A 22,328-nucleotide genomic window follows, 5' to 3' on the forward strand; every position below is an offset into this window, starting at 1 on the left:
CGGGAACCCCCCTCCCCGCCCCAAGGAATTCACCCTCCAGTGAACCCGTCCATCGACGCACGGATACAGAGGAAACGGACACGGAGACGTCACGGTTGCGGCCAGCTATGCTCGTTAGGTATTCCTAAAATATACACGGTACCCGAATATACAGACATCCACATTTACACCCGAAGTCAAAACCCCAAGCGGCGCTGGGAGGCGGGCACGGAGGAGAAGTGGGGGCTCGGATGGGGGAACTGGGGGGACAGCCCCGGGCTGGATGCGGGGCTCCGAGCACCCCCCCAAAAACCCCGGGCTTGGGCACAAGACAGACGCGAGCCCCCTCGGCTGCCACCGCTGGGATTAGTGTTGGGGGGGCTCCGTCCCGCCGCCCCCCCCGGCTGCTATGGGGGAAATCCCAGGGGCTGGCAGGGACCCCCCCACCTGCAAACCACGATGGGAAAGGTTTGTTTGGGAGCAGGTTGGCAGCAGCAGCTCCCTTCGTCTGCAGCTGCTGGAGGGGGGGGGGGGGTGTGTGAAAGAAGCCCAGGAAGGGCTGGGGGTGGCGCTGCCCCCCCCCCAAACACAGGGGCAGGGACGTCGGGCAGCAGCTTCAGCCCCGCCGCGGTTTGGCCGCTGAATTTTCGTTTCCTCGCGTGGCCCCGTCGGCTGTGCAACAAAGCACGTGGCGAGGAACCTTTCCCAGCGTAGCAAAACGGGGAAAAAAAAAAACCAAAAAACCCACGGACACCCATCCTGCAGGTGCTGGGCATGCGTGGCTTTCGGCCGGCCCCCCCCGCAGAGGCGCTCGCTGCGCGTTTCTCCGCGGGGGCGAGCAGCGCCCGTGCCGGATGGAGCCGAGGAGCTGGCAGCCCCTGCTGAGGCCGGCGGCAGCTCCCGGCCCCACTTCCCCACGGCCGAATTTCGGCTGCCCCGGCACAGCGGTGGCTCTGCACGGTGTCAGAACCGGGGATCCCGCTCGCACCGCGCCAGCTGCCTCTCAGGGACCCCGCTTTGACAGGCCAAAGCTTGCGCTCCGCGACCAAACCACCCGCATCAATATTTAAGGGATATCTTTATAATTAACACCTTTGGCTTCCTGCCGGTTTTGCAACCCTAAGACTGTTGCTTAGTGCCATTTTCGTTTGGCATTCCTCCTCCAAAGCTTGCTAAAGCTGGCGGCTGGTTTAACTGCCTTTTTCCTCTTCCTGGTTTCTCCATCGTGCGGCTCCTGTGGAGAAGTTTTCCCCATCGAGCTGAAGAAAGCCCTTGGAGCAGCAGGTGACCTCTTGCGCAAGGAGCGCCTGAACGCGCAGAGCCTGGATATGCTCCTGAGGGCCCGCGCTGGTGGGTTCGGTCTGTTTTGATAAGCTGGGTAAGGTCCAGCCGTGGCCAGCAGTAAGCTGACAACGCCGAACGCCGCCGCCGCTCAAACCCTCGGGACGTCGGGGCCGTTTCGGCGCCGGCAGAAGCGTGCGAGCGTTCCCCCAGTCCTTAAAGTGGCCGTTGCTGTGTCACAACTGGGACTGCTCCCCCCCCTGCCCCCAGCCCGCAACTTCGCTTCCCGAAGGCACAGGCCGACGTGGCTCAGTGCTATTTTGCCAAACGAACGGCGAGAGGAAGAATTTGCTCAGCCACGCGGCCGTGCAGAGGCAGAAGCGCTGGAGAGGGCGGCGGGCAGCTCCTTCGCTCGCCCCGGCACGTACACGGAAGCACTCGCACCGTATTTCCAAAAAATAAAATAAGATTTGATCTTTCTGGAGCCTCAGTCCAAGAGCCGAGGGGGTAGGGGTGGTTTTGTCAAGTTGTGTGTGTGTGTGTGTGTGTGTGTTTGTGAATGACACTTGAGCACCTGGAGACGCGCTCCTCTGGCTATCGCGTTGTGAACCGCTCTCTGAAGCTCTCCCCCGATTGCCGCGGAGAAGGCAGCCCCGACACCTCCTCCTCCTCCTCCTCCTCAGATGGTCAGGAGGGGTATGCAGCCCACGCCGACCCCTCCCTCGTGGCACACCATGGGAGCCATGAACGTCCAGCGGTTCGTCTCCGGGTCGTACATTTCCACCGAGCTGAGGTTGGACTGTCCGTCGTAGCCCCCCACGGCGTAGAGGCGGCCACAGTTCGCCACGAGGGAGACGCGGCTCCTGCGGGTGTTCATGGGGACGATCAGGTACCACTGGTCTGCCACGGAGCTGTACACCTCGGCGATGCTGAGGAAGCCCGAGCCGTCGTAGCCCCCGCAGACGAACATCTTGCTGCCCAGGGAGGCGGCGCCGTGGCGGCAGCGCTTGTTGAGCATGCTGGCGACGGGGTGCCAGGTGGCCGTGTGGTGGTTGTAGTACTCCACCTGCGGTCACAGACAAGGCACAGCGTTAAGGGACGGCCCCCAGCGGGACGCCCGCCGACGTCCTCGGAGACCTCGGACGGTTTTGTTGTGCAACCGCGAGCAGCCCGGGAAGCTCGCGTTCTGTTCCTCGATTTTCACCCGTCCGGATTTTGTAACGCCGTCGGACTTTTCTAAGGAACTGGGCGCCGCCGGCCATTGCTGCAGAGACCGCAGAAAGGGCAGCTCTAAAACCCCCCCTGCCTCCCTCCCCTCTCATCTGCTTCTGGGTTGTGTTTTAAAGGGGTTTCTGAGCCTCGGCACTGCCTCTTGCGGCCGTGAGACTCCCCGCTCCCCCCCGGCAGGTTTCAGCGGCTGCAGCTCCCCGCGTCGCACATCGACCTCTCCTGACGCGGTCTGAGCCTCCAGCTCCCTGTCCCGCACCCCCCAGCCAAGGTTCGCGCCCTCCTTCTGTGCAGGGAAACTCTTCCGCGTTTGGAAGAGCCTGGCACCTCCTCCGCGTGCCTGCAGAAGGGCTGTGTGCCCTCAAAGCGAAACAAACAAACAAAAAAACACCCTATAAAGCAGAAAACCAACATTTTGTACCCCTGATATTTCTGCGGAGACCATTAGGCGGACCCCTTCTACACGAACTCCAGACGTGTCCAGCTCAGGAGCGAGCCCAGCCAAGCGGACCCGTGACTGTTGGCTCCGGGGTACCTCCCGCTGCAGGCAACAACCCCCACCTGAGCAAGGTGCGAGTGGTTATCGCTGCTCCCTGCAAACCCCTTAATTGCAGCTTTCATCCTGAGAGCAGCGCGTCAGTGCCAAATCCTATCCAGACGCTGTTCCCAGCTGAACGAGCCTCATCTGTCCCCCATTAAATCCCGCTTCGGGGAACGTGCGGAGAACAAGCACCGAACCGCCGGGACAGAGCGCAGCTGGCCCTGCACCAGCAGCTCCCCCTGCTGCCAAGCTCATTTCTGAGATAATCTCCTCCCGAAACTGAAGCCACCAAGCAGGCGGAGGAAGCAGAGGCAAGCGCCTGGCATCCGGGTCTCAAGGGAACAGGGACACCGTGATAAAAGTAGTTAAAAAGCAAAGGAAGCAGGGAGACAAAATGCATGTACTCGATCCTTTTGGCACCGGGGAACAAGAACAATAACGCTTCAGTCCCACTCCCTGTGGGTACCTGGTTACCTTCCTTCCCGAGCTGGAAGAAGGGCCCTGGGAAGGACAGAATCTGACGGTGGGAATGCTCGAGGCACTCTGGGTGCGCGGGGAAAGGGCACGGAGCCTTCCCCACCCGAAGCTTCACCTCCCGGCTGCCCGCGGCGGGCTGACATCGGCGCGAGGCCTTCGGGAAGCCGCGCCACGGCGACTTACGCTGTTGAAGATCTGCAGGCCGTCGTGCCCTCCCGACACGTAGATCCTGCCCTCGAAGACGGTGACTCCGGCGGCGCTGCGGTTGGAGCTCATGGGGGTCGCCACCGTCCACCTTGGCGAGAGAGGGGAGAGGTGAGCGGGGGCTCCCGCGGGCACCGCGCACGCGCCGCCGCCGGCCGCTCTGCGGATTATTGCAGCTCTGTCAGATTTTCCGGGACCGGGTTTCGGTAACTTCTTCCGCTGCCTGTTTTATTTAAATCTTTGGTTTCATTTCCCCGCGTCAAGGCAAGCTCCCTGCTGGGAGGGACACTGCACGGCTCTCAGCACCTGCTCGCACCCCTCACCGCGGGTTTTTGTTAGCCCCCCGCGGTGCCACCGCCCGGCACATCGCTGGCAGCAGCAGGAGGAGAAGCCGTAGGGCACAGAGGGCTCTTACTTGTTTGTTTCTGGAGAATAGGACTCCACGGAGTTGAGGGAGGAGTTCCCATCGTATCCGCCACAAACGTAGATCTGGCCGTCCAGCACCACCGTCCCCATCGCGCTGCAAGAAGCAGAACCCCGTGAGGTGGCTTTACGCGGTGCTACGCGGCCTGAAACACAGCAAATCTGTGCAATCTGCCTCATTTACTGCCCCTTAATGAACTGATTCACGCTGTTGGGCTATCGGAGTGATTTCAGCATGGGGAACGGCCTGCACAAGGCACCTGGAGATCTGAGGGAGCAACCAGCTAACGAGGGGATTTTCTGATGCCCTACAGCACCCCCCTTCCAGCAAGGACTGGTCTTGAGGCAGTACGACACCAGCTGTAGCGGTTAAACCCCCCTTCAGGCTGACGCGGATCACAAACACTCCCCCTTTTTCCTGACCGCAGGAACTAAACCAAACCACGAGGAGTAATTCTGTCACGGGTCAAAATCCCGCCGGTCCTGGCTTCCTGTAAAGACCTTGGAAATGAAGTCACAGAAACTCTTGGAGGAGCTTGGAGACAACACCAGAACCCCAGCACTACAGCAAGAGCCGAGGACGTTGTACAGCAGCAGATTTTCCTCTGCACGAGGGCATCCGACACCCGTTTTGCTTGGCTTTGAGGCTGAGCAGCCCCGTCGCGGAAGAGCGGCTGCCTCTCACCACGGGAAAAGCTCCCAGGAACCTCGCTGCTAGGGAAGAAGCGAGCTTTCCTGCTACAGATTGAAAACCGGGGTGATCTCACCGGAGGGAAACGATATTCCAGGAATTTAGACGAACTCTGCCTCTGGGCCGGCCCCAAAGCTCTGGACAGGAACCAGAAGGACCAGGGCTCATTCCTGTGCTCCCCCGAAGGAGTGCGCCACCAGCAGCCACAGGGATGCCGCGTGCCCACACTCAGCCTCTCGCAGCGCTCCCTTCCCGAGCAATAAACATCCCGGACCGCAAAAACCCAGCCAGGCAAACCATGATGGTAAATAAGCGCTGCAAAGCTTGCAGAGCAGCGAGCAATTTAGCAGCTCTCAGGGAGCGGAAAGAAAACCACAGCGAACCCCACGAAAGCCAGGAGGATGTTCAGGCATGGCAGCGGCCACCGTGCTGTGCCGGGGAGGACGGGACGACCGCACAACTTAATGGGTGGGGGATCGAAATAACACGGGCTGCGCTCCCAGACCCAACCACGGAGCAATCCCGAGGCTGGTCAGGAGCCGCGGCAGCGCCGGGCAGACACAAACGCCTTCTGCTCAGCCGGCCGCGTCTCTCTGAGGACCGTAAAAATACTCCTCTCCTTCCAGCTGCGATCCTCCTGCGCTTTCTGCTAGGGGAAGAAGATGCAGCACTAGGCAGAGACGGAAAACAGGTTCACCCTGACTCCTGGCAGCAAAGGAGGAATTCCCACGCTGTGCTCACCAGCGCTTTACCCGGCACCCAGAACCACGATCTGAAGAAATGGGGCTCTGAGCCCGTCCTTTGGGACCCTCACAGGCCCGACAAGCAGAACGTCACCACTCTTTTGGTTTGATTTCCCTCCCTCGTGCCTCAAGAGCTAAGAGACCTCTGGAGATTACAGCTCTGTTACCGCTCGGCTGCTTTTAACCTACCGAGGTATCAACGGCTTTCCCTGTAAATCCGTGCTGTGCTGCACAGGTATAACTTTGCTGAGTTTTTAGAAACGCTTATAAAGAGTTGCTGACAGTTTTCCCTTCTTACCAGAAAGCAGAGCCCACATTCAGCACAAATGCCCCAGACGTGGTTAGGGGACTCTCACCTGCTCCCACATTGCTCTTCTCCTCCACGTGTGGTTTTTTTGCTGCTTCCCCACGCGGGGACCTCTCCCTCTGCACCCGCCAGCCTTCCTAAAACCCCATTTTCACCCCTCCTGCTCCCCAGCTCCCCTTCCCACAGCACGTACCTTCGCTTGCTGTTCATGCTTTCCACTTTGGACCAGGAATCCATCTCCGGGTTGTAAACCTCCACCGTGCTGAGCCGCAGCTGCCCGTCGTAGCCGCCGATGGCGTAGAGCAGCCCGTTCACCACGGCTACGCCCACCCGGCTCCGAGCCGTCGTCATCGGCTGGCACTTCTCCCAGCGGTTGGCGATGGGGTCAAAGACTTCCACCACGTTCAGCGAGTCGCCTGCGTAAAAATTTGCTACTCAAATTAAAAGGGGGAGACCCACCTCTCGGTCTCTGCAGGGGTACAAACAGCTGCTGCCGCGACCCCGCAGGAGGAGCTGACAGTGAGGACCGTGCCTGCTGGTCTCCGGGAAAAGATCCAGGCTCGCACGCTTCCTATCGCAGCCTCCCTGCTCCCACAAAATCAAGCCGGAGGCATTTCCCAGCCACATCTCTACTCGCTCACAAAGAGCCTGCTCTGAAAAATCCGTGTGAACGGCACCCTGCGATGCAAAGGGTTTGTAAGGGTTGAAACCCTCGCGCGGACCTGGCACAATCAGGGCTGACAAGTCCCAGCCTGTGGAAGTGGGGGCCTTTTATAGCCTGAAGGGGCAGCAGAGACCTACCCTATCCCATCCGATGGTGCTCCTGCTTTCTGTGAGCATAGCTTCCCCGTAAGTCGCCCGTGGTGTGAAGGCAGAACGGAAATCCCACAAGGCAGAGCCCAGCACGGACCCACTGATCAGACCCTTCACCAGCGAGCTGTCCTTCGGCAGCTTTAAAACCCCGCTGGACGTTTCCCAGGTTAGCCAGGTTATTTGCGATTCCGGCAGATTATTTCGTTAGCGTTTTCTGTCCTCTTTTTCATGCTCTGACTAGGGCCGCGCAAGCACATTGCGTCTGCAGGCGTGATGCAGCAACCCTAACCGATTCAGCTTCATACCTCCAGGTTCTACGTTGTTACAGGTGAGGATTCTCTGAGCTACACAACAACAGCTGTCCCGACAAGCCTGATCCACACAGAATTTCTAGTGGGCAGACGTTAAACTAGGGGCACAGCCACCTTGAGCATTCCGGGCCAAAGTGGAGGAGTTCATAATCCCAGGGTCCTACCCAGCAAACCACACAGCTCTCCTCATCAGGGAGTGGATGTGCAAGGTACCTGCTGAGTTAAGGCCTCCGACAGCGTAAATCAGTCCCGCGATCGACGTACAGCACCGAGGACGGGTCTTGAACGCCGGGAGGTGCGGCCGGCGCTCTGGCATGAGGTGATAATCTTTCGCCTCGTCAACTAGATCCCTGAAATCCAAGAGAGATATTTAGCTTGGTTGGTGCTGGCTTCCCCTACGACGAAAGCTGACTGAAGTTGGATGCAGATTTAGGCCACTGGCTTTCCAGCTACCATTTGTATAGACGGAACGCCCTGCTGCCAGGTTAAAAACGGGGAGAGCTTTGCTGTGAGAGGTGCGCTGTCCACGGAGAGGAAGAATTTCCCTCGCCGGGCCTGCTACACCACGCTCCTGCTACCTTACCCCACGCCCAAGCCTCACCTGCACTTGTGGCAGCAGCGCACAAGGTCGTCCTGCTGCACGCGGTCAGCCAGGAACTGCGGCCGGCACAGGGGCAGGCGGATTTTGGCCAGGAGCTCGGGCAGGAAGGGCTCCCTCTGCTCCCGGTCGTAACGGATCCAGGCTAAGGCGGCTTCAAACACCTGCCCAAACAGAGGCGGGGGAAGGTGGATTTTATTTTTCGCTTCGTTTTTGCTTTTTTCCCCCCCCTCCCGAGTTCCTACTGCTGCCAGTCGTCGTTTGCAGGAAGATGAGAGCTGGTAAGAGTTTTGTCAGAGGCAAAATGCAAAAGGTTTTTTTTTTTTTTAAGTGTTAAAAATCAGTAAACCTGTGAAGAAAGAAGAGAGCAGGGTGCTGCTCTCTGAAAACCAGAAGGCAGTTTTGATGGGAGGGATCCGTTCTTAGCTAACCACGCGATGGATGCCTACAGCTCAGCTGGGTTCTCTTGGCCCCCTCTGTGGTCCCTGCAGAGACAGGCCTCTCCAAAGCGCCGCTCTTCTGCCCCGTTTTGGAGGTCTTTGGATGCAAGATGCATCGTGTCCTTGGCTTGAGATTACGCAGGGAGCCTGGCCTCTCAGAGATGTACTTTTTGATTCAGACTCTCACAGATAAAGCCTGAGCTGGGCTGTCCTGCACCACTGTGCTCACCTCCACGGGTACACCCCAGCCCTGTCACCACCGCCCGAGGCAGGGAGCCCACTGAGCAGTGTCCCCAGCTGCCCTCAGACCAACGTCGCACGTCACAGCCTCATTTCTGCTCACAGGTTCAGCTCGTGGAGCTCACGAGCCCACAGCAGCCTCCCGGCAGCTGCAGGAGCACCGGTCACGGCCACCACCACCGGTCACGGCCACCACCCGGCAGCTCAGCTGTCCTCCGAAGCAGACCACCGCACGCCACGTGCATGCACCCGACCCTGGGTGTCTTGTATCGCAACCTGGGGCCGTGGAGAAAAGCCCACCGCAGCTCAGAACAGAATTATCAAGCCCTTCCCTCACGGTGCAGATCTGGAGCCTCCCACATCGCCTCTCCCGAGGCTTTCAGCACAGAAGTGCTTCTTCCCCAGGATCGCGGGGAGCTTATCTCCCTGCACGGCGACAGTGGTAGCACTGCTTTTCGTTAGTCGCCTCCTCAGAAAGGGCAGGACAGCTTTTCTGGCTCAAGGACTGGTTGTGCTTCTCCTGCAGACTGCCAGCCCAGCACTGACAGGTTCTCGAGGCTGCCGAAACGTCCTGAAGCGGCTCAGCCCTGCTTTCTGGTTGTTCTAGGAACACGCCTGTCTAGAGGCGCTTCTTAATGGCAAATCCATTCGTTATAAAACGCTGGGAGACAAAATTCCACCTCCAGAGCCTCCTGGACTGGAGCATGAGCTCCGCGAGGAAGCGCTCCCTGCTGCTGCCCGCACCCTCAGCTGAAGAAGCAGGGCACGGCTGCAGGTCCTCAGGGGGGCCCACCTCCGTCACCAGTGAATCAAAACACCTCAGTGCAACCTTCTGCGAAATCTACGCTCCAAGAAACCCTAGCAGGCATCTCCCGGAGCTAAGAAACACCTCCAGCACGGACAAGAAGCAGGCTCTGACAGGCAGCGCAGCTCTGCCTACCTCTCAGGGCTCCCACACGTCAGGGCACCTTCCCAGCTTCGCTCCGCCCAGGCACGGGGTATTTATTACTCCATTCCTCTGCCAAGCAACCAGAAACCCCCCAGGGAGGATAACTGGCCCTGCTGCCACCGCACACGTACCTGCTCCTCAGACTTCACGTTGAGCTCATCCCTGGAAACAAGCTCCAGGACGTCTTCGAAGGGCAGCGCCAGGAACTCCTCGGACATGGACACCTCCACGAAGTGCTGATGGATGAAGCTGTTGGCGGCGTCGTAGAGCACCGCGCACATCATGGTCTCCGCAAACTGCCGCACGCCCAGGCAGTTCTTAGGGTGAAGCCTGGGAAAGGGGGGGGGGAAGAGGAGAGCAAAATTAAATTCAGTTTAACAGGAGGACGGATAGAATTGCAAAGGGGCTCAGCGAAGCAATGCAAGCGTCAGAGGATACGCGGTGCTGCGCCCTCTGCCAAGGACGAGGGTTTAGAATTAAAGGTTGCGGCTCATAATGAAGGCACCTACACGGAGATCTGGTGGTGAATCCGCAGCAGAGCCAAAGGACGGAAACCACGACTTGAAATCTCCCCTGAGACCTGCCAGGGAGCCTCTGGGCAGCCTCTGCACTAATATAAGTTGTCAGGAAGTGTGAGGCTCGCAAAGCAATCCCTCCCTCCCACTTCTCTGGGCTCCTGGGCTCCTGGCACCTTTGTAATTCCAGTGTTGGACAACGCTGGATTCAAGTACACCGCACGAATAACACAGAAAGCAGCACGTCTTTCCCGAGCACTACAGAACGGCGCCTGTTACACCTTCCCAAAGCCATTTCCTGACACGAGGAGGTTTTCTCAAAGCTGCTGCTGCAGCTGAAGGTTGGTGCGGCGAGAAGCGCTGCTGCAGACCCCAGCTCTCCCCAGCACAGCCACTGCCAAGGAGCTGCTCGGTGCCACAAGCGAGCCGGAGGAGCCAACGTCCTCCCCAGGCACGTGCCCTACACAAGCAGGGGGGTGACCTGGATGCTCCCGTCCGAGCGAGGAGCCCTGCCCAGCGTGGGCACGTCGCCGCGCAAGACGAGCCAGCAGCCGCGGTGTTTTGTGGTGCTGATCGACGGGTACCAAAATAAATGCTGCTCGCGTGGGTAAAAACAGTTTGGCTCCGCTGTGGCAGCGGTGGTCAGACGCGGGTGAGGATGCGGCACTGACGTACCCAACGCCCTGATTCAAATCCCTGCCCTACCAGGAGCAAGCAGCACGAAGAGCTGCGGGAGGGGGGGTTTTCACGTTGGGATGACCCTCAGGGCTCACACAGCGACTCTGAAAACCTTGTCCTTTGTACACCCAGCAGCCAGAGAGGGCCCGGCTGCGATGGACCTGCCTGCAGACAAGTGCCTAAAAATACCCCCACCGCATTTCCAAGTAAGAAGGAGAGCTCAGTGCTTGCGCTCCAGCTCTGCAGGATGGTCAGAGCACACCAATTTTCGTGTTATCCATCAGTGACAGCCGTGTGCTCACACCCAGGAGTTAACTTCGGGCACCCTGTGGCTCCTGGTAGATTTGGGATAACCGCGGCAGCCGAACCTCGGGGAAAACAACTCACCTTGTTTAGTCTAGGTATAAATATAACCACCCACAGCTGGCAGGAACTCCTAAATCAACACAACCCACCTCCTCCCTGCTCGGTGTCACACCCAGTACCCCAAATAAAATGTTTGTGCAGGAAAAATTAACACTCTGATCTTATATAACTTAATTTTAAACAACCTACAGAAACTCGGGATTCACGTGGGACTGTAAACTGAAGCATTTTGTACACGGAGGAAATACATCTTTTTCTCCCCAAACCATAGATCTAGGATACCTCTGTCTGGAAGTAAAATAACAACTGGACGAGATGTTGCATTCATCTGGTATTTGTGTTCAACGTCCCGCCACGGTAACACAGAGCAGCTGCAGAGAGATCAGGCTGGGGAGCAAGGAAAGCACGTCGGGTTCCTGGCGCTGCCCGAAGCCGCGTGCGGTGTGTTTCCAAGGAATAACCCGGCTTTTTGCTTTCCAGATCATGCTGCTGGAATGATCTTGGAGGCAAACGCCAGCGAGGGGACTGGAAAAACTGGAATCAATTTCACTCTGCCACAGCTTCCCACCCAACGTCCTGCCGAGTCTGTTTGTTCCTCCCCTTGGGTCCAGGCAGCAGCAGGAAGGGGAAGTGCTGCGAGGACGGGTTTGTCAGAGGCAGAAACACACCGCTGCGCCAGGCAGCTGGCTAGGGTCTGAATTTTTGGGTAGACCCCTGTGGTGCCAGGAATTGGACTCTACGATCCTTGCGGGTCCCTTCCAACTCGGGATATTCTACGATTCCGACTCTGAAAAGGGAAACGTTCAGCCCGTTTTGCTTTAGGCATTCACTCCCACGGCTGGCCAAAGCCTTACGCTGTCCCCAGCGCCTTGCAAGCCACACAACTTTTACAGGCAAGAGGAATGCCGAGCCTCAGGAGGTTCAGGGCTTTTATCGTGCCGCCTCCTCCAGGGCTGACGCAGGCGATTAAAACCCTTCTGCTGCGGAGGGTGAGCGGTGAGCGCACCGAAACGTGCCCCTTACCTCTCCCTGAGGAAGGTGCAGCAAGCATCCTTGATGTTCTGCAGCTGGAGGAAGCTCGCCCCCATCAGCAGCGACTGGACGTTCTGCTGGTCTATGGCCAGGTGACCGTTGTAGGCAAAGTTGATCAGAGCCTCGAGCGCGCTGAACGAAGGGGGAAAAAAAAAGGCAAAAAACGGATTTCGAGCCAATTCTATCAGCCTAGCACAGGACGCGACTAACAGAGAAATCCCTCCTGGTGCAACTCACGGAGAGGGCAGGCTTCCAGCCTTGCACGCATAATGCTGAGCCCTGCAGAGCACTCCCTGTCCGCCTGGCCAAACCCTCTGAGGTGCCCGGGAAGTTACCTGGGGTCCATCCCTTGCATGACAATCTCGTCCTGCTTGCACTCCATCATGTCGTTGGTGAACATGGCATGGAAGTACGGGATAGAAGCTGCCAGCACGATCCGGTGAGCGCTGAACTTATGGTCCCCGACCTAAAGGAGACAAAAAAAAAAAGAAAAGGGAAGGAGAAGATCAGCACCATCCACCACCACCCGAACGGTCGGGAGCAATCACAGTGGCACAGCTCTGCCCGGCCAGCAGTAATCGAGGGCTGAAAGACAATTTCCAGGTCTTTCACGGACAATTTTTCAAGGCAAGACAGCTGACGGTGTCTTTTAAACTCAGACTTTTGAACCCGGTTTTCCAGCCTCCTTTTAAGCTCACAGATTCACAGAATCATCTAGGTGGGAAGAGACCTCCAAGATCACCGAGTCCAACCTCTGCACGGGGCTTTGCTCTGATTGCTCCTCTCCAAGTGCTGTGTTGGTTCACAGTTTTTTCTTTTCCCCTCTAATTTCCAGGCTAACCTGACTCATACGAGTTTATACCTGAGCTTGTACAGAGCTGCCCTTTTCTCCCACTTCAGCAGTCCTCAGTTTTCCCACTTTCAGTTCTCCTTTTGAGCTTTGTTTCACTGGGACGAACAAGCTGGCACAGCAGGTCCTCTGCTCTCCGGGCTGTCCAAGCAGCCCTTCTCTTCTCCGCAAAAAGCTTCGTTGCCCTTTCATGTCTAGGCAGCACATTAGCAAAAATCTTGCTTGTTTGGGGTTTTATGGTTACCTTGAGAACAGCGCCCTGCCTCTTCCTTTAAGCCCAGAGCTACCACGCTCAGTAAATGTGACTTGCTGGGAGTTTAGAAAGCAAAATTCCTGGCATTTAAACAAAGAAAGTAAGAGGAATTGAGCACTACATAAAAAAATACGTGAACAAGAGGTGGGATTTTTTTTTTTCCATTTTAAACGAAAGCATACTTCCCTGCCACAAACGTTGGTAGAGTGTTTCTGGAAACCAGCCTGGCCTCCCGGCTCCTGGCTGCATTTGTGCCTGCGACTTGAAGCCTTTCAGGTGCGAGGCGAGGCTGCTCTGCCCGAGCTTCTCCATTTAACAGAGCCCCGAGCACACACCTCGAGCTGCTCCCACGGCTTGCTGCGATAGAGGGGCTGCTTTTGGAGAGCCTTGCCCTGTCCTGGCCGCCCTAGGTGCGTTTATACCCGTGCAATGCAGGATGCCACGGTGCCTGTACTGTCGGGTATAAACCCTGCTCTCCCGCATTTTGGGGAGTTCACAACGCCCAGAGCAAAAGCAGCAGGCAAAATGCTCTGTACTACTACAGCTCATGGAGAAGAAGTCACACGTGTATTTGTAAGGTGATCTGATGGCTTACAATGGGTAAAGGCCAGTACCAATCTCTTCTACTAACCCCAAAACTGTGTAAAACGCCTCAAAAGCTCCAAGGCTTGAAGAGAGTCGTGCCGTGAATGGCAGCACAGAGGACACAGCTAGAAAATCCCTTCCCCTTCTCTCCCTGTTCCTTCTCCATTCTCTGGTCCCTCCTCTGCTAGCCTGGCCACAGAAGTACAGCGTTAACGCCTGCAAATAACGAGAGCAGCCGACGCAACGTGCTGCCAAAGACTGCAGACGGTCAGAAGCGTGCTGGGGCCCTGCCTGGGGACAGAGGACAGACTAGGTGGCCTCCTGGGGTCCTTTCCAGGGTGCGACGGTTCCGTGCTCACTTTCACAGTTTCACTGCCCTCTTCCTGCTGGAGACACAGGAGCAAAGCCACGAGCAGGGCAGAGCACAACGCACACCACAACCACTGCTAAAAGCCATCGCTGCTTCAGCATCCTCCTTGCGTCTCTTCCCAGGGGGGTGCAGGAGCAACTCCTCGGGTCTCTGGCTGGCAGAAGGTTTTCCTCCACAGGTTTTGCCGGGCACAGCCACAGGCTGGGTGACGCGGGCGGGGGGCTGGCCGCTCCGCTGCCCACCTCCCCGCCTGCGGGTCCCAAACGCCCGACCTGCTGGATAAAGCCAGAGGAATAAACACCCGAGACGCGTTTCTTTCACGTGGTTTTTGCTGAAAACGTGTGGAACTAAGGCAAAAGACTAAGGCGCTGGGAGTCACTGAGCACGGAGCAGGATTTTGAAATTTTGCTTCCACCCAAACACAATTTGCCAAAAATCACAGCTTCTCAAATGCCATTTCACCTTTTTTTTTTTTTTTTAAATAACAACTAGGATTAAAGTTGACCAGACACGTATTAAATGATACGAACATACCCGCTTCAAATGTGAGCTGCTATCCCCTAGGTATAACCGGAGTTATAACCAAACTTAACCTTATGAGCACAGTTAACGCCAGCTACAACAGCGTGGTTAAATTTATTCAAAACAAGCCTACCGTGCTAGCCGACGAGGAGAAAAGCCCTCTGCTTTGGAAAATAACCATAAAGCACAAAAGCGATACAGGCTCGCGGTTTATTTTTAAAATAGATCTGTGCCTTGGACGGTCACCTAAGGCACGGTGCAAGGCCCCACTTTGACAAGACACCCCATGCTGTCACGCATCACCACGGCTTCAGGGACGGATGTCCCTGGTCCCCCCAAACGGCCTCGCTGTAAATAACACACCCAGTTATTACAAAAGCGATCATCTGCAGCCATCCAGCAGGATTCCAGCGGGGTTAATGAGGCTGTGTAACGAGGCTGTATCATCGGGGGGAAGGGACACCTTGTGCGGGCAGCACCGCCCTCCCACTCGGCGGCTCCCCGCGTTGTTCCGCCCTTCTCCAAGGGAAGGATTTCACCTTGGGGAATGCCCCGTTCAGCAGGGTAACCTGGGACGGTCCTGCACAACAAGGCAGGGCTCGAACTAATCAGCGCGTTTTAATTAATTGTGTGTTTTAATTGCGGCAGGAGGGACCTGGGCTCCCCACGCAGGGCTAGGCCTCGCGCAGGCCCCGGCCCCCGGCGCTTCCCACACGCTGCCCCTGCCTGACCTCGCGGATGGAGGAAATAAAACCGAAAGGAGCTGTGTGAAAAAGGGAATGGCTTTCTGCTGTCCTAGCAGGGGAAAGAGGAGGACGGGAGCGGCCCCTGCCCGCAGCTGGAGCCATGGGGCTGCATCAGCAAACTGCCGGGCCAGCTCCGCGCTGCCGCCGCCGCCAGCTGAGAGGCGGCCGTCCCCCGGTGCCGGACAAGACAAAACCTCCAGTTCTCTTCATTTTATTTATTTACTTATTTAACTTGCTCACGTAATGATAGAGGGCCCCGAGGGAGATTTATAAATTGGGACCTCTGCTCTGGAAGCCAGCATTACGTCCGTACCGTCGCCGCCTAATGACGAGTCCCGAAGGAAGCGCTAAATTTCTCGCTGCAGGCCAGCGGCGATACCTGTTTTTCCTGCCCAAGATGAGAAATGCTTGCGAGGATGAGCAGACAGCGCGCATCCCCTCAGTTCAGCCTCGCATCTTATGATTCAAAAAACGCTCCTCGTCTCCGGAGCCAAACCATCTCCCTCCCTCCTGAGGGAACCATCGTCTGCGGGGCCACGCTGCAGTCACACACACCTGACACTACAGCTCCGCCATACCACCGACGGGTTTCCATTTGCCCCAAATCCATCACAGGCCTGCCTGCCAGTTCCAGAAGTACCGGCAGAACGTTAAAAAAAAAAAAGTAGAAGAGCTTCGTCGGGTTGAGTAACCCCCTTTTTGCCCTCCAAGCCATCGCGCAGCCGGCAGGGACGGGCTGTTCAGTTCCTGTTTTGATTTTACCGAGCAGCTCTCGCTCGGCAGCGTGGCGTTGGGAACCGACTGCCCTTTCTGCGTTCAGCAGCTGTCTCAAAGGAACGCTTTTCCTTCTAGTTTTGCATTTCTACACAGCTGCATTCGCTCCGAGCGAGCGAGCCGGTGCCTCCTGCAGCAGCAGCCCCCTCCCGGTTAAAGGGTCTCATCGCCTCCCGAATAACGTCACAGGGCGAGCTGCTGAGAAACTCCTGTAAGCTGGGATGCCTTTCAGGGCCCAGCCTCTCTCACATCACGTGCACCGAGACCGGAATCTCGGCTGGGGATGTCAGCCTTCAGCTGAAGCCCCCAGCTGCCCTAACAGACCGTTTCGTGGCCGTGAGGTTACCGAAATCAGGCTCTCCCGTTGGGTTAAACGCAGATCGGTACGCTTATCCGTCACTCCTCGAGCCTGAAGACCATCTCCAGGCACCAAGGGAATTGCTCAGATGTAATCGCATCCACATCGCAGAGCCAGGATGAGCAGAACTGTTAGAACTCCGTTTACACGAGTGTCACAAAGAGAAATACTCCAGGAGCTCCATGTTAGCAGGGTCGCTGGGAAGAGGCTGGAGGGCAGCCCCTTCGGGCAGCGCTCCCAGCCCTTCTGCAGCCCGAGCACAACAACGTGCTGGCCCGAAGACTTCCACCTTTAAGCGAGGATGTTCCATCGTACAACACGAGAGAGCCGAGGCCTTTCTTTAAGGCACAAGAACCTATTTGCCAGAGGCACGAGCAGAACCGCTGCTTGCAGAGCATCTCTTCCAACCACGAACATGCCAGAATTCCCTTTCTCTGACTGACAGGATGCATGTTCTCCCTTTCACTCCCACATCCCCCAAACCTTAGCAAGTTCCAGGGCACGCCGAAGCTCTCTCCATAGCAAACTGGTGTAGGTGGAATAAAGGCATCTATTGTTTTCACGGCGTTACGCTGCAGAGCTGAGAAGTCTCTCGAGCTCTCTGCCGCAAAGATATTTTTTTTAAGAAACGTACATCTTTCCTGACACGGCGTGACGTCGGCATTCCAGCCAGAGAGAGGCCAGAGTGGAAACCCAAGGCATCGTGGCAAAATTTTGCTAGGGAGATGGTACCAGAAGAGTTCGGTTTGAGAGATGTTGTACCAAAACGCAAGCGTTTGAGTAAATACCCTTCCTCCCCAGTGCCCCTTTCCCACTGAGGGCTGGGCAGGCCGTGGAAAAGATTAGGTCAGACTTGGCACGTGCAGAACCAGGAGATCGATCCCGTTCAGCCCCGGGTCCCGGTCCTGACTGCCTCGAGTCCTGCTGACACAGCGGTGACGAACCCAAGAGCAGCACGGTGAGCGCCCGGGCACCTAGGGCACGGGGCCAGGCCCGCCACCGGCTCCAGCTCCCCGTCACCCGCCTGCCCCCGAAGCCGAAGGCCGAGCAGGGCTTCCTCTCCTCGGCCCCCAGCCTGCGCGATTTGCCTTCGACCGGCCGACAGAGAGGAGACCAGGGTGACAGAGGGCCGGCGGACGTCAAGCAGAGCACGGTTTTCTGCTAAGGAAAGCAAACGAAAGCCACGCGGGTGAGTCTGGAAGTCAGAGAGCAGGCTCGAGGGACCAAGGAAAAGGCTCAGCGCAGAAACGCGTGGCGTCCGCGAACGCTTCAGGTTTAGCGTCTGCGAAGCTCTAAAAATACCCGTCTTCATATAAGGGAAGAGCAGCGAGAGCGGCTGAGACTTGGGGACGGAGGTGAGAAAACAGCTCCGGCTGTAATCCGAAGCAGCTCGTTCCTTCCGTACGACAAGATTTAAATAAGGTCCTTAGCACAAAGGTCTCGAGTACATACGAGATTATCTGATTTTTAAATCTGCCGGCTGCTCAAACGAAACGACAGCCTCCCCCACCGCCTTCGTCGTGCTCTGGGGATCTCGCAAACATGCCCTCACGCCTGCGGAGCAGCCGGGGACGGGCTTTTCAAGGACTCTGCTGAAGCCGCAGGGGCAGCCGAAGCCTGGAATTGCACTTCTCTGCCACGGCGGGACCAAGGGAGGCTCCTCCGCCTCTGCTCTGCTTGGCAGCAGCTCTCCCGTGCGTCTGCTGGAGTCCGGAGGCTTTCAGGCAAACAGCCTGCTTTGGAAAACTTGACCAGAACCGTCTCTTTGCAGGGAGAAAAGCCAACAGGACCCTCACCCGTCAGGCCGATCCGGCTCGTGTACGAAGCAAATAACAACCCCCCTCCGCAGCTTGGAAGCCCTTTGACTTGCCAGGCTTGCGTTCTTTTTTGGGACCTTTCTAATCAGTCACCGAGTTAATCGTGGGAAGACAGCATTCGAGCTGCTCCAAGGGAGCGTTCTCGGCTCCGTGCTGGCTCCCAGGAGCTACAAGGACTTGTGCCCCCCCCCCCGAATTTCTCGATGAGGAAACACTACGAGCGCTGCCTTCGTCTTCCGCAAAGCGCGGAAAGCAGAGGAGCGACCTCCAGAACAACGAAGCCGTCCAAGCAGCTTTCACCTCGCCAGGATTTGCGTGTTCAAAACCAGTGTTCGGGAAGCGCACAGACACCGAGGAGCTTCTTTCAGGCAACAGAACCGCAAATCCCTGCAAAATACGGGGAAAGGTCCTGCTGCGTATTTGTTAGGCGCGGGAAACTGAAGCTATGAGAGCCTAAATCTTTAGCAGGGAGCTCTCCTGATGCAGCTCGCTTAGTAAACAGCTAATTATTTCTACCGATAAGGTAAAAATCAGCGGCAGTGCTGCTAGCAGAGACGGCCGAATGCTCGCAGCTCCAAGCCTCGTGTTTAGAGGGAAGGCGACGCAACGTGCGAAAGGCCTTGGGAAGAAGGAGCTGCAGGGAGAGCCCAAGCGCTGCCTGGAAGCAGCACCGCGGGCTGAAAATAACCCAGAGATCTGCTAGGGAACTGCTTTAAATTCAGCTCCCGGGGGAAAAAGAGGTGTCCCTGCTGCGTGTGCGATGAGCGCTCTGTGCTCGGCGCATCCCTGCCACCAGTGCAGCCACCAGCAGCTTCGTGGCGATGGATCGGACAAGGGAGGAACCCGAATCCCACTCACGCAGCGGATTTTCAGCAATATTGCCCTGGCTGAGTTAAACCAGCGAACGGTTGTGCGCGTCTGTTATTTTTAAAGCAGCCAAGGCCACGCCGAGACGGTCCTGAAAGAGGAGAGCAACAGCAGAAACCCGGCCTTAGTAAGCAAAATCCGAAGGAAAAGTACGACAAGCCGCAGAAAAAGGTGCGCTTCCTTTCCCCGCCTCCTCCCCGCAGCTCCCTCGCACTCGTGTCCACCGAACCGCCCCAAAATTTCTCTTTCTGTAAACGCCTCGACAGCTCCAGAGAGCTGCCAAAGGGAGGCTGGAAGGACAGCTGCTCGCGACGGCAGCTTTTCGGGAGAAGCCCCGACCGCGGCTATTTAGGAGACGGGCACAGGCGGGGACTTCTCAAACGCGTCGCCCCCAAACCGTCCGCGCACGAAGGCGCTGCGGGGCCGGGTGGCTCCGCAAAGCCCCAGGGGAGAGGCAGGGCTCGGCTACCGCCCGGCGGGACTCGGCTTCCATGTGGGCAAGCGGGAGCAGCGCCGATGGATTTCCCCGAGCTGAGCCCGGATAAATAAGGGATGGACAGCGCCGGGCGCATCAGCGCTTTCCCGGCTCGTAATCGCCTCGGCCCTGCGCTGCCACGTGCTGCCGAGGGGCAACGTGAGCGGCAGCAGCGCGGGGTCTGAGGAAGGGGAAGGGATCCCGGCCCCTGCTGGACGAATTTACACGAGGAATAGTTAAAAGAAGCCGGAGTACCAGCGCTGCCTCATGATTTTGAGCAGAGCAAACGCTTGCGTGGGCTGGGGGAATCGTTCACAGCCATTGGCACCTGCGCCGGCAAAGAGGGCCCCCAAAAAAATCCCAGCGGTGCTCCAGCATCCTCCGGGTACGGGTTTTTTGCGCTTCTCCGCCCTTCCCTACCTCGGCGCTGTGCAAGGAGCGCGGCAGCACCGTCCCTGCGAGGCGAGAGGAGACAAACCAGCGGGGGATTTCGGGGGGCTGTGGCGTACGAGGGACGCGAGGCTGCTGGTTTGAACCGACGAGGGAACACGGTGCCGGCCCCCTGTCACGCAGACTGGCTGTTTTGGGGATCTCTCCTGGGTATAATCACAAATTACCCACGCAGCGGAGAAAGTTAAGCCTCGTTTTCAGGAGAACAGACCGATTTTAGAATAGATTTTAAACCTTCGTAGAGCCGAAAGGCTCCACACCCTCCCAGAGAGGGAGGGAACAAAATATAAAAGGAGGGGGAGAGCAAGCGGGGCCGAGGCAGTGCCTCCGTCCGTAACGCTGCCCAGCACGTCCCGGCAGCTGCTCTGGGGGTCACTTTCAGCCCTCCAGGTTACAAACGACGAAGTAAGACAAGTCGGACCGAAAAAAAAAAGCACCTTGGAATGGTAAATCTGCAGGAAGGGGAGATCCGGGAGCGTTTTGCAGGCCAACGGCGGGCTGCAGCCGCTGCGGTTACCGGCGCGAGCCGCCGCGTTTTGCCACGGTTTGGGACGAAGATCAGCAAACGGACGATGCCCGGGAGCGTTTCGCCCAGGGATTGCTTTGCGGAGGCAGGGGCGAAGCCGCCCCGCGTGGCCCCAGGTGCTGAGCTCCTGGCACGGCCCTCGCCGGGCGCTTCTTCGGGAGCGGGTGAAACGTTTCGAGCTGAGTCGGCTGGGCTACACCTTCCTGAGTAATCCCACGGCGGGGCGAACGCCGCGGTGCCTCCGGCAGCCACGCAGGGCACAGGACGTCCTGAGCTGGAAGGGATCCACCAGGATCACCCCAAAACCCGGCCCCCGTCTCCGAGGGCGTCGTCCAAATGTTTCTTGAGCTCCGGCAGCTCGGGGCCGTGCCCCCGTCCCCGGGCAGCCCGTCCCAGTGCCCGACCACCTCTGGGTGCAGAACCTTTCCCTAACCCCCAGCCTGACCCTCCCCTGCCCCAGCTCCGGGCCGTCCCCTCGGCTCCTGGCGCTGTCCCCAGGGAAAAGCACCGACCCCGATCCCTCGAGGGTCGAGGAGCACACCTCAGCCCATCAGCCCACGGCCTCTTGTAGCAAGCGCACCCCTAAAACCGGCCTCAATCAGGTGGGGTGCCCCCTTCCCTGCAAAAGGGGCCGGGGGGGGAGCCCTCAGCTCCCCAAAAGGAATTGGGGGGGGAACGATCCCACGGTGCCAACATAGCTGGAGGGGGTTCAGCTCTCCCCTCCCACCCACCAAAAGGATCGGTGGGGGCTCCTCAGCTCCCCCTTTCTCCCCACCGAAGGTGCCTGGGGGCTCCTCAGGGTCCCCCCCAACCCCCAGGGACCCCTCAGGGTTCCCCCCCCCCCCCCCAGCCTCACCGACTTCTCAAAGCCCCCCCCAAAGCCCCAAGGACCCCTGGAGCCTCCCCTCTACAACCCCAAATACCCCTCAGAGACCCCCCCCCAGCCCCAAAGACCCCTCAGGACCCCCTCCTGCAGCCCCAAGGACCCCCCAGGACCCTCCCTACAACCCTAGGGACCCCTCAGAGCCCCCCTCTCGAACCCCTCGGACCCCTCAGACCCCCCCCCAGCCCCTCGGATCCTTCTCCCAACCCCAAATAGCCCTCAGAGCGCCCCCCCCCAACCCCAAATACCCCTCAGGTCCCCCTCCCATCCCCAGGGACCCCTCAGGGTCCCCCCACAAGCTCAAGGACCCCCCAGGGCCCCTCTTGGAGCCCCCAGAACCCCTGAGATCCCCTCAGACCCCCCACCCCAGGACCCCTCAGATCCCCCCAGGACTCCCCCCGGACTCCTCAGATCCCCTCAGACCCCCACCAGGACCCCTCAGATACCCCCAGGACCCCCTCAGGAGCCCCCCAGGACTCCTCAGATCCCCTCAGATCCCCCCCAGGACCCCTCCGATCCCCCTCAGACCCCTCCCAGGACACCTCAGGACCCCTCAGATCCCCCCAGGACCTCCCCCAGGACTCCTCAGATCCCCTCAGACCCCCCCAGGACCCCTCAGACCCCCCCAGGACCCCTCAGATCCCCTCAGACTCCCTCAGGACCCCTCAGATCCCCCTCAGGACCCCTCGGACTCCCTCAGGACCCCCCAGATCCCCCTCAGGACCCCCCAGATCCCCCTCAGGACCCCCCAGATCCCCCTCAGGACCCCCCCCCCAGCACCTTGAGGGTCACGTCGCACAGCTTGCCCTGCCGCCGGATCTCGCCCATGACGCCGTAGCCGCGGCTGGGCAGGTCGCCCACCGAGAAATGCACCAGGTCCTCGGCGTCCAGCTCGGCCTCGGCCGCCTCCAGCATCCTCCCGCTTTCACCGGCGCCGGTTCCCCGCTTCCCGGCCGCCGCCGCCGCCGCCCCTCGCCGCGCTTCGCCCTCCCCCGCGCCTTGTCCCCTCCCGGCCGCCGTAGGCCGCCCGCCCGCCC

General features: G+C 58.5%; 1 protein-coding gene across 2 annotated transcripts; it reads right to left on the bottom strand.

The window, feature by feature from the left end:
* Positions 1 to 89: 89 nt before the first annotated feature.
* Positions 90 to 22,312, bottom strand: KLHL18 (kelch like family member 18). 2 transcript variants are annotated; one of them, XM_080583671.1, is made up of 10 exons: positions 22,072 to 22,312; positions 12,151 to 12,281; positions 11,807 to 11,947; positions 9,356 to 9,554; positions 7,599 to 7,759; positions 7,211 to 7,347; positions 6,067 to 6,304; positions 4,125 to 4,229; positions 3,689 to 3,800; positions 90 to 2,326 (listed from the first exon to the last, which is right to left on the bottom strand). In XM_080583671.1, the coding sequence occupies exons 1-10, from the start codon at positions 22,204 to 22,206 to the stop codon at positions 1,940 to 1,942; spliced, it is 1,746 nt and encodes a 581-aa protein (XP_080439797.1). In that variant the 5' UTR covers positions 22,207 to 22,312; the 3' UTR covers positions 90 to 1,939. The 2 variants fall into 2 exon arrangements, with proteins under 2 accessions (XP_080439797.1, XP_080439798.1); XM_080583672.1 differs by having other exon boundaries at positions 6,067 to 6,289; positions 22,072 to 22,211.
* Positions 22,313 to 22,328: the final 16 nt, after the last annotated feature.

This window comes from Anser brachyrhynchus (assembly GCF_964034855.1).
Source record: "Anser brachyrhynchus genome assembly, chromosome: 2".
Lineage (NCBI taxonomy): Eukaryota > Metazoa > Chordata > Aves > Anseriformes > Anatidae > Anser > Anser brachyrhynchus.

Bases quoted from the DNA above. Each gene is read 5' to 3' on its own strand.
- KLHL18 (XM_080583671.1), bottom strand. From the start codon at position 22,206: ATGCTGGAGGCGGCCGAGGCCGAGCTGGACGCCGAGGACCTGGTGCAT. The intron at 11,948-12,150 runs GTAACTTCCCGG...CCCTTCGTTCAG, and splicing joins ATGCAAGGGATGGACCCCAG to CGCGCTCGAGGCTCTGATCA. The intron at 4,230-6,066 runs GTACGTGCTGTG...TGCTTCTTGCAG, and splicing joins AGCATGAACAGCAAGCGAAG to CGCGATGGGGACGGTGGTGC.